This window comes from Chrysochloris asiatica, unplaced genomic scaffold, assembly GCF_000296735.1.
Source record: "Chrysochloris asiatica unplaced genomic scaffold, ChrAsi1.0 scaffold00010, whole genome shotgun sequence".
Taxonomy (NCBI): Eukaryota; Metazoa; Chordata; class Mammalia; order Afrosoricida; family Chrysochloridae; genus Chrysochloris; species Chrysochloris asiatica.
The window spans coordinates 15,994,604-16,006,041 of NW_006408528.1; the positions used below are offsets into that span (position 1 = coordinate 15,994,604).

The 11,438-nt window shown below is 42.7% G+C and overlaps 1 protein-coding gene across 1 annotated transcript in view; it reads right to left on the minus strand.

The window, feature by feature from the left end:
* AKAP9 (A kinase (PRKA) anchor protein 9) overlaps positions 1 to 10,040 on the minus strand; it is a 152,593-nt gene extending 142,553 nt beyond the window's left edge. The window contains exon 1 of the mRNA XM_006834394.1: positions 9,831 to 10,040. Coding sequence (XP_006834457.1) covers positions 9,831 to 10,040 — 210 coding nt within the window. The remainder of the gene's footprint in view (positions 1 to 9,830) is intronic.
* Between the last annotated feature and the right edge of the window lie 1,398 nt (positions 10,041 to 11,438).

An 11,438-nucleotide genomic window follows, 5' to 3' on the forward strand; every position in this document is an offset into this window, starting at 1 on the left:
ACTCAAAGGCATCAATTCTTCTATGGTCTTCCTTATTCACTGTCCAGCTTTCGTATGCATATGAGGTTATTGAAAATACCATGGCTTGGGTCAGGTCCACCTTAGTCCTCAAGCTGACATCTTTGCTCTTCAACACTTTAAAAAGGTCTTGTGCAACAGATTTGCCTAATGCTATACAGTGTTTAATTTCTTGACTGCTGCTTCCGTGAGTGTCGACAGTTGATCTAAGAAGAATGAAGTCCTTGACAACTTCTTTATTTTCTCAATTGATAAGAATGTTGTTTATTGCTCTAGTGGTGAGGATTTCTGTTTTCTTTACATTGAGATGTAATCCATACTGAAAGGCTGTGGTCTGTGATCTTCATCAGTAAATATTTTAAGTGCTTTTCAATTTTCAGCAAGCAAGGTTGTATCATCTGCATATCGCAGGTTGTTAATGAGTCTTCCTCCAATCCTGATGCCATGGTTTTCTTCCTATAACCCAGCTTCTCAAATTATTTGCTCAGCATACAGGTTAAATAAGTATGGTGAAAGAATCCAACCTTGTCGCACACCTTTTTAAATTTTAAACCATTCAGTGTTCCCATGCTCTATTAGAACACCTGCCTCTTGGTCCAGGTACAGATTCCTCATGAGCAAAACTAAGTGTTTTGGAATACTCATACTTTGCAGTGTTGTCCATATACTGTCATGATCACACAAGGTCCCCATTAATAGGAGTTAACGTAACAACTGGTCTAGCATATTGCAGCCAACTCCCATCTGTTAATTTGTCACATTACGGTGGCTTGTTTATACCTTTGGTGTTTTGAATACCAGCAAGTCATCAATGGTGCATAGGTTTCCTTATCTATCATGTGATAGTCACACTATGGCAGACTAGGAAGAAAGGCCTGGTGATCTGCTTCCAAAAATCAGCCAATGAAAATCTTATGGATCACACCAGAAAACTGCTAGACTCACTTGCTTCAGACATGTCACCAGAAGGGATCAATAAGGACATCATATTTCATGAATTAGCAGGCCAGGGCGAGGGCGACTCTTGGTGAGATGAATTGGCACAACAGCAACCACAGAATTGAACACACTGGTGATTGTGAAGATGGTACAGAACTGAGCCACATTTCTTCTGCAGTCAGTAAGGTCACCATGAGTGGGCAACTATTTATCTCTAGCATGTAGTAGTTGTTACTATTGTTGTTACTGTTGGTAGGTGCTGTGGAGTTGGTTCCAACTCACAGCAACCCTGTGCAAAACAGAATGAAACCCTGCCCAGTCCTGCACTAGATTCACAATTGTTATGTTTGAGCCCACTGTTGCTGCCACTGTGTCAATCCATCTCCTTGGGGGGTCTTCCTCTTTTTCATTGTTGTTATTGTCAAGTGCTGTCAAGTTGGCTCCAACTTAATAGTGGCCCTGCATAAGGTTTTCGTGGAGGGGCTGTTGAGTGTGAACCGCCGAGCTTGTGGTTCAAACCAACTTTGTCTTTACCAAGCATGAAGTCCTTCTCCAGGGACTGATCCTTCCTGACAACATGTCCAAAGAATAAGAGATAAAGTCTAGCTATCAAAGAAGCTTTCTAGCTGTACTTGTTCCAACACAGATTTGTTTGTTCTTCTGGGAGTCCATGGCACTTTTAATATTTAACATTCTCCTCCACCACCATAACTCAAATGAATAAATTCTTTTAGGATCTTCCTTATTCATTGTCCAACTTTCACATGCACATAAGGTTATTGAAAATACCATGGCTAGGCTCAGGCACACCTTAGATCTCAAACTCAGTCGTCTTTGCTCTTTGTACACTTTTAAGAGGTCTTGGGCAGCACATTTGCCTAATGCAATACATGGTCTAAAATAAGTGGTTTAGGTATGTTGCTGTTATGTGCCGTGGAGTCGGTTCCGACTCATAACGACCCTGCACAGGGTTTCCGAGGCTGTTAATCTCTATGGGAGCAGAATGCCTCATCTTTCTCCCACGGAGCAGTTGGTAGTTTCGAACTGCTGACCTTGTGGTTCGCAGCCCGATTCGTAACAACTATGCTAGTGTTTCTGTAACTTTCAACCTCAAACCCATCATTTCATATATTTTCTAATGCAGTCATAACACACTAATATGTTGCCTTTTAGAACATCTACTAATTTACTGGGACTTTTGGTGTGGCATTGTAGGATTAGCACTGGGCTGCGAACCAGAAGGTCAGCAGTTCAAACCCATGAGCTGCTCTTCTGAAACCCTATACAGGGTTGCTATGAGTCAGAACCGACTCAATGGCAGTTAATAACAACAAGAAATTTACTGAACTAAAGGAATCAACGCACACTCCTACAGTCAACAGAACATAAATGGTATGGGAATTAAGCTGAGATCTCTGGCCCATGCCAACTCCTTACCCTCCCCATCTCTTCCACAGGCTTGCACAGATTAAATTTCACTGTAATACATATGGAGAAGCAGTATTTTAGTTTTAATTGGTCCCTGTCCCTCTCTTCCCTGGGGAAACTACTAAGGCAATGCCAACCTCAGTAAAAGTGAGAGACCCTTGAGGAAATGAATACACCCTGATCACAGAGCCTGAATAATTCTCAGTAAACAACAAAGAATCTTATTGTGTTTAATATCAAGAAATAGAGCTCATTTATAGTTTTTCAGAGATCTGTAAATCAGAGAACCAATTCAATTAAAACAATTTATAAATTCACATCTTTTTAGACTAAGATTTTGTACAGTAAGTTTTAGTATAGTCAAAATAATAGCTTTGGGGGCTTATAAAAATGACTTCTGAGAAGGATTAAAAAAAAAAAAAAGCTAACAACTGGTAGACAAAGTTTTAGATCACAGAAAAATCTCAGTGAGCAAAAACCCACAATAGAATTCATAACACTGAAAGCAACCGAAAACAAACACAACACTGTTCACTGATAAAGGAATTCTACATAGCACCAAACAATCTATGTTGTTGTTGTTGTTGTTATGTGCCTTGGAGTCGGTTCTGACTCATTGGACTCTGTACAGGGTGTCCGAGGCTGTAAATCTTTACGGGAACAGAAAGCCTCATCTTTCTCCCATGGAACAGCTGGTAGTTTCCTTCTGCTGACCGTGAGATCAGCAACCCAATTGGTAATCACTATGCTACCAGAGCTCCTTAAACAATCTATAGATTTAAGTAAATAACTCATACAAAACGACTTCTGAAACCATGCTAAATTTTTGAATGTTGCTAAAATTCATGTGTAAATCAACCATAGTTTTATAAACTTCCCAGTGTATTAGACTGATTGCAACTAGGTATCCTCAATTCTATTTTAATGACCACTATCACCAAAATTCTAAGGATCTCTGGTAGCATGGTAGTTACGAGTTGGGCTGCTAACCTCAAGATCAGCAGTTCAAAACTACCAGCCATTCCACGGGAGAAAGATGAGGCTTTCTGCTCCCATAAAGAGTTACAGCCTCAGAAACCCTGTACAGGGTCACTATGAGTCAGAACCGACTCCACAGCACACTACTAACACCAAAATTCTAAAAATAAAAAGGGGAGTTAATGACAACAAAAACAGCTTGCACTGGTGAAGTATCTATATGCTCTGTTGTATTCATGTATAAAAATGACACATCTTTTCATTACTAAAGACTTTTTTCCCCCATAGTGGAAATGAATTGATAATCACCAAGCCAAAAACTCAACAGGTGCCCCATCTGACCAACAGCATGCACTTGTAAAACATCTAGCCATGGAATGGAATGACTCAATGGCCCACACAGAAATCACACTTCAGTATCATGCGGAAGAAGAATCCATTACAAAAAGGAAGCACCAGTTTAAATTTTGGCAGACCCTGAGGGCTTTTGAAATAACACGGTAGAAGATAATCCCACTAACCGGATATAGATGTATTGTGTGTGTGTGTGTGTGTGTACATATATATGTACATATGTTGTTAAGTGCTATCAGGTCAGCTCTGACTCATAGAGACCCTGTATAGGGTTTCCAAGGAGCAGCTGGTGGGTTTGAACTACAACCTTGTGGTTAACAGTCCTGTGCTTATCCTACAGCTCCACACCAGGACTCCCCATATATACACAGTTGTTTTTAAGTGCCGAGTCGGTTCCAACTCATAGCGTCCCTCTGTAGGGTTTCCAAGGAGCAGTTGGTGGATTTGAACTACCAACTTTTGGTTTGCAGTCCAGTGCAGATCCAACAGCGCTACACTAGGAATCTCCATATAAACATTGTTAAGTGCTATCAAGGTGGTTCCAACTCACAGTGACCCTGAATCAGGTTTCCAATGAGCTGTTGGTGGGTTTGAACCACCAACCTTGTGGTTAGCAGTCCAGTGCTTATTATATGGCGCCATACTAGGACTCTTATATATGTACATTGTTGTTGTTGTTAAGTGCCACTGACTCGGTTCTGACTCACATGGATAGGCTTCCATGGAGTGGCTGGTGAGTTTGAACCACCGACCTTGAGGTTCAAACCAAGCTTACTGTGCAGTGCATTTGCCTGCAGCTCCACACCAGGACTCCATAATGTACACAGACACACATATTTGTTTTAAGTGCTTACAAATGATTTCTATCATTAATCATTATGATTTTTTAAAAGACAACTTTTTTAAAACAGCTTCTTACATAATTATAAATATTTGTGTGTATATATGTACAGAGACACACACAAATTTTTTTAATTATGTAAGAAGCTGTTTTTAACAAAAGAGCTATCTTTAATTAAAAAAAAAAAACGCCACAATGATTAATGATAGAAATCATTTGTAAGCACTTACAAAAAAAAAAAAAAGAAAAGAAAAGATTTCCCTTAAGTCAATTCTGACTCACAACCACCCTACAGGACAGAGTGGAAATGGAACTGCCCACAGGGTTTCCAAGGTGATAAATCTTCTCTGAAGCTAACTGCCCCATCTTTCTGCCGAGGAGTGGCAGGTGGCTTAGAACCACCAAACTTTTCAGTTAGCAGCAGAGTGTTTTTATCACCGTGGCACTGGGGATCTTTTGTAAGCACTTAACAATGTTAAATGAGAAACAACTGCCAAAAAGTATTCAACGGTAACTCCTCCAAAGTCCTTTTACTCCCTATAGTAGTAGTAATTCTTAAACTTTAGGGATGCTTATTTAAAAGTTTCTGATTCAGAAGTGTAAGTGGGGCCCCAAAATATGCATTTTTAACAAGCAACCCCTGCCAGTGTTTCATAATTCACATCTTGAGAAACTTAGGAACAACATTTTACTCTACACTAAGTATTAGAATACTATGATTAAAAGGCAAAATCTTTTATAAAGGTCTCCTTTGGGGTCAAGATTTTATTAAGCCATGAAAAGGTTAACAACACGCACATCAGAAATAGAACACGTGTCTGACATTGCTGAAAGTTACATTAAAGGGGCAAAATCTGCTCGAGTCAAAAAAAAAATATCCTAATTTCTTAAATCTAGCACTGTTGTTGTTGTTGAGTGCCATCGAGTCGGGTCCGACCCATAGCGACCCTGTACAGGGTTTCCGAGGGTGTAAATCTTTACGGGAGTAGAAAGCCTCATCTTTCTCCCGCGGAGCGGCTGGTAGTTTCGAACCGCTGACCTTAAGGTTCGCAGTCCGATTCATAACCACTACGCTACCAAATCTAGCACTAGAAGAACTCAAAAAGATCTCAAGTATTTCATTTATCCTTCAAAGCACCTGTAAGATCTGCGTACTAGTACAGGATTCTCTCCAAAGACAATGAGGCACAGGTTGTGGTCATTTAAATAAATGTTTGCTAAGTAAAGTTCACAACTGCATAGTTACAGGCGTTCAAAAATGTTCAACAAATGAGAGAATAAATGTCTCCAAAGTTCAAACCTACTGCCTTTTCTACCAGGTCAAATAGTATTATGAATACACCAAAAAATCATTATTTTTAATACATTTCTATAAAATTTTTATGTTGTTGTTAGGTGCCGTCGAGTCGGTTTCAACCCACAGTGACTCTGCGCAGGATTTCTGAGGCTGTAATTCTTTACGGGAGCAGAAACCCTCATCTTTCTCCTGCGAGCAGCTGGTACTTTCGAACTGCTGACCTTAAGGTTCGCAGCTCGATTTGTAACCACTACGTTACCAAACTTTTAAAAGGGAAGCTAACTGCGCTAATTTCTACAGAAGACAAATATCATTAAATATTTCTATTGAAATTCATTTACATCTCCATAATCAGTAAGTAGCTCTCATTACAAATATTTTATAAAAATGAGATATTTTTGCTTAAAAGCATTTTCCCCCGAATCTTGTCATGCTCAGAACACCTGGGTGTACCCTCTGCTTTTCACACCCTCTTTTCCACGTGCAAACATTCAACATTCAGCTGCACGGTGGCGATAGCAGGGCTCAGGCTCTCTTCATTGTCTCTAGGGACCTTTCATCACTTCTCTGTCCCTGACTGTGGAATGTCCTGGATTCTCCTGCGACCTTTTAACTGCATTATGTACAGTTGGTAGTGTAGTGGGTTTTAAGCGTTGGGCTGCTAACTTCAAGGTCAGTGATTCAAACCCACCAGTTGCTCCGGGAGAGAAAGATGAGGGTTTCTGCTCCCGTAAATATTTACAGCCTCAGAAACCCTGTGCAGGGTCACTATGAATCAGCACCGTCTCCATGGTACCTAACAACAACAATATTTTTATATATTTAACTTTTTTAAAAAACACCTGGCATTATTTGTGGGTATTTCTCTATGAATTGTGTACATGAATTGATAGCTAAATATACCTTAATGTGTTGTTGTTAGGTACCGTCAACTCATTTTAACACACAGCAATCCCATGTGACAGAATAAAACTTCCAGATTGGATTTTCTTGGCTGTAATCATTAAAGAAGCAGATCACCAGATCTTTCTCCCATGAAACCACTGGATTGGTTTGAAACCCCAACATTTGGATTGGCAGCTGAGTGTTAACCTTTTGTGTCACCAAGGGCTGTATATATAAGAAGGTACACAAATAGGGTGGGAGGTGTCATTTATAAGGTCTAGATACAAAAAGGAGTCCTGGTATGTCACTGCAGGATAAGCACTGGACTCCTAACAAGGTCAGTGGTTCAAACCCACCAGTCCCTTCTCAGAAACCCTATACAGGGTCCTTATGAGTTGGAACTGACTCAGTACTTTAGAAAGACTAAATTTTGTGGTTTGTATTAGTCTATCATGTAACAAGTACATTGTTGTTATTGTTAAGTGTTGTTAAGGTGAGTTTGAAGTGCCGACCTTGTGGTTCAAACAAACCTTACAGTCCAGTGCTTTATCCCACAGTGCCACACCAGGACTCAAGTTATTTGGAGAACCAAGTTTCTGAATAAGTTTTGGAAAATAATGATTTTAAGTGGCTTCTAATGACAGGAAGAGATTTCTGATTAAGAGAACTCTTGAATATTGCCGTTATTAAATTACAGGCTTGGTAGGAAAGTTGCACCACAAACAAGCTGCATGTTGTTATGAAGCGCTGTCGAGTCAGTTCCAACACATAGCGACCCTGCATAGGGTTTCTGAGCAAAGCAGAAAAGTAATGACAACTCATGAGTCATTTCGCCATTGTGCTCATTCATTCATTAAGCAAACATTTAGTGAGTTGTTGTTAGCTGCCTTAGACTTCCCCTTACACACACAGCCACCTCCTCCCCCACTTCCTATAGGGTTTTCTTTATGGAAGCAGTTAGTCTAGCCTTTCTTCTGGGAAGCTGCTGGGTGGGTTTGAAGAGCCAACTATTAGATTAACACCTGACTGCAAACCATTTGTGGCAACCAGACTCCTGGAAAGGCATTCTGCTAGGCTACATTACTGTGGATATTAAAAGTCTTCTTTATAAAAACATTTTTAAAGATGAGGTAGTAGCATTGAACCCATTTTAACAAATGAAAAGAATCCCCCCAAACCCTAATGCATCTCCTCTATCATTGTACTTACTACTATCAGTCCCTCACAGGAATTGAATCACCACCTCTATATCTCCAGCCCTAATATTCACATGTTGTTGTTGTTGTTAAGTGCCATCGAGTCGGGTCCGACCCATAGCGACCCTGTACAGGGTTTCCGAGGGTTTAAATATTCACATACGTTAGATTATTAATAGCCTTTCAGTCCTAATCTATAAACACACATCTATACAACTGAAATAATAATGTACAGCCACTGTACTCCTCACTAAAATAATAATGTACTCCTCACTGTCCTGGTGTGGTGCTTAGGATAAGCACTGGGCTGCTAACCATAACGTTAGCAGTTCAAACTCTGTTGCTGTTAAGTGCCCTCAAGTCAGTTCCACCTCACAGTAACCATACATTTAGTTTCTAAGGAGCTTATGGGATTCTGATGTGGCGCTGTGGGTTAATGTACCAGACGGCAAAGCCGTTTAAACTGCAAAGTCGGCGATTCAAGCTCACTAGCTGCTCCTTGGAAATCCTATACAGGGTCACTATGGGTTGGAATTGACTCGACGGCACTTAACAATAACAACAACAAGGAGCGTATGGTAGGTTTGAACCACCAGAACTAACTTGATGACACTTAACAACCCCTCACTTATCGACATGGTTAAGGTTTCAAAGACTGGGTGGGTCATTATACAAAACTGGTGTTCTACAAGGGCTAGGGACCACAGCTTGCCATCAGTGTCAGTCCATGTCTGTTCCCACCCTTCCCCAACTGGTCTTCCCCACCACAGCAGAGCCTGCAAGGCTTGAGAGTGGTGGTGGTTGGGGACACCATTTCCCCACCTGCCCTGGGCAGGGACCCTACTCATCCTCTATTTGCGCCACCCCACAACCACGTGTAGCCCCTTTTCTTTCCCCACTTTCCTGATTCTACCCACTGACCTCCCTGGCATCTTAGAACCCTTGCCTGGCCTCTCCCTGTCTGTCCAGGACCTTATAACAATTTCACCTGTGCCCTATGCCCTCCGTGTCAAAACTGAGACATCACAGAAGAAAGGAAGAAAGTGTCCCACATCCTGAGCTGCATGGAGCTTGCTTAGACCCTCAGAGGTTGCTTACAAACAGTAACCAACTCTAGGTTTCTGAGGATTACCCTATTCCTCTACCAAGACATTTACAGATTCTAAAATAACAATCTACCCGGATATATACAAGCACTTAAGCCTTGACCTTAGAGAGAATTTGTGAAGCAGCCAACTATTTTTAGTAACATGAAGTTATATATTTATTAACAATTTTGTGTTGAGATGTCTACTAATGTATTTCTGCAGTATGGGTTTTGATTACCAAAATCATTGACCCAATTTTCTTTGTTTGTTGGTTTGTTTATTTGGGGGAGGAGGCAAAGAGGAGGAAGAAAGAAAAACACTCAATTATAATTTAATTGTGGTTCAATTATGATTGTTAACAGTTACCCTTAGAAGACAGTTAAAATATAATCTATAAAAGGTAACTTCATTGTAAGAAGAAGAGGGCCTTTGAGGCCAGAAGATATGATCAAACATGTAATTTGTAAAAGAAAAATGCTATTTAACTTCTATTTTGTCAATGTCAATTTTTTCATGAAGCTCAATGAGTGATATGTTGATAATTTTGTATTGCATTAATTACAGGCTTTTTCATAAACAAACACACATAATCGGAACTCACAGGCGGTATAGATATACATATACAGTTACACACACATTAAACCACTAAAATAGTTACAGTATTTAAAGCAGGAATTCTAGAGGTGTTGCTTAGAATATGGAACGTTTCATCACCACCGCCCCGAAGTTCCATTCACAGACTGCATTAACATTCCACACAATACAAAAGCGCATGCCATGACAAAGACCTGCGAACACAAACATACAAAGCACGCTTCTAAAAACGCCCCTCTAGCGAAGTTCTCAGCTGGCACTTGTGGCACCTCTAGCACGGCTGTGGCAGCTGTCACAGGCCAATCACACACACCCAAGAGTGCCAGCTTGCCACCCCAGGCAAGCCAAGCAGCGCACAAATCCCCCACCGAATAAAGAAAAGTCCCAAATCCCCACCCACAAAACCACAAAGCCTGCACCATTCTTAGAAATCACTCCGACGGCGTATAAAGTTGTAGCATTAGAGACAACCTCAGCTAATACCCAGGCAGGAAAAGCGGGGTTTCATTTGGGCATTCATGATCCACTCATCAAGGAAGTGTAACTGCTGTCAGGTAGCAGGGGCTTTTTCCTCCATTGGAAAAAGGGCACCGGGTGGCCAGGGGAAAATGAAGACCCTGCAACGCTGTCCTGCCAGGTAGTGATCTCGCAGGGGTGGCAGCGATCTGATCTCCGCTTCCCAGGACCCTCCCACCCCTGCCCTGCCACCGCCTCCCACCGCGGCCCGGCGGCGTCCGGCTTTCCTACCTTCGCTTTGCCGGCCTCCAGCTTCTTCTGTCTCTCCTCGTCCTCCATGGCCTCTGCAGGCAAGGGTAGGGAGCAGATTGGAGGCAGAAAGGAAAGACGAATTCAGACTGAGGTGGAACGGCAAGCTCCGGGGCCCAAGGAGCAGGGCCGGGCCCGGCGCTCCCCCGTCTGGAGTCGAACGAGGCTGCACGCTCACTGGCTGCTCGTCCTCGAACGCACAGGCAGCGCCGTCCCCGCCGCCGCCATCTTCGTTTCCACGTAAACACACGGCTGGAGGGGGAGGGGACACGTCCGTCCGCGCAGCCGCCGCGAGCCCGCTGTGCTGGGCAGGTGCGCCCGGCCCCGCCCTATTTGCCCCGGTGGGCGACCTACTTCCGCCGCCCCCACCCCATTCCCACACCCACCCCCTACCCTACCCAGCTTCTGCTATGGGCGAGGAAGCTGCGGCACAGCACCTCTATGGCCCTGGATCTTCCAGGTTTTCACACCCCACCCGGTGAACGACTCCCAGGTAGCGGCCTGACACTGACCCCTTCCCCTCCCTCTTCAGTTGTTGTTGTTGTTGTTATGTGCCATCGAGTCGGTTCCGACCCATAGCGACCCTGTAATCCTTGAATTTTTGGAACAAATGTAGAGGTGGTGGCACGATGCTTAAAGCAATGGGCTGCCAACTAAAGTCGATGGTGTGAACCCACCACTGCTTCCCGGAAGAAAGATATGGCAGTCTACTTCCATAAAGATTTACAGCCTTGGAAACCCTTAGGGCAATTCTACTTTGTCCAACGGGGACATTATGACTAGAATCGACTTCACTGTTATTAAGTTCTGTTGAGTCGATTTTGACTCACAGGGACACCGGATAGAGTTTCCTAGGAGCAGCTAGCTGGTGGGGATTTGAATTGCTGGCCTTGTGGTTCGCAGTCTAGTGCTGATCCCACCCTGCCATTGCTGTTGTTAAGTGCCGTGGAGTCTGTTCCAAACCCTAGCGACCCTGTATAGGGTTTCCGAGAAGCAGCTGGTGAGCTTGAGCCGCTGACCTTGCAGTTCAAACAGCTTTGCAGTCTGGCGCATTA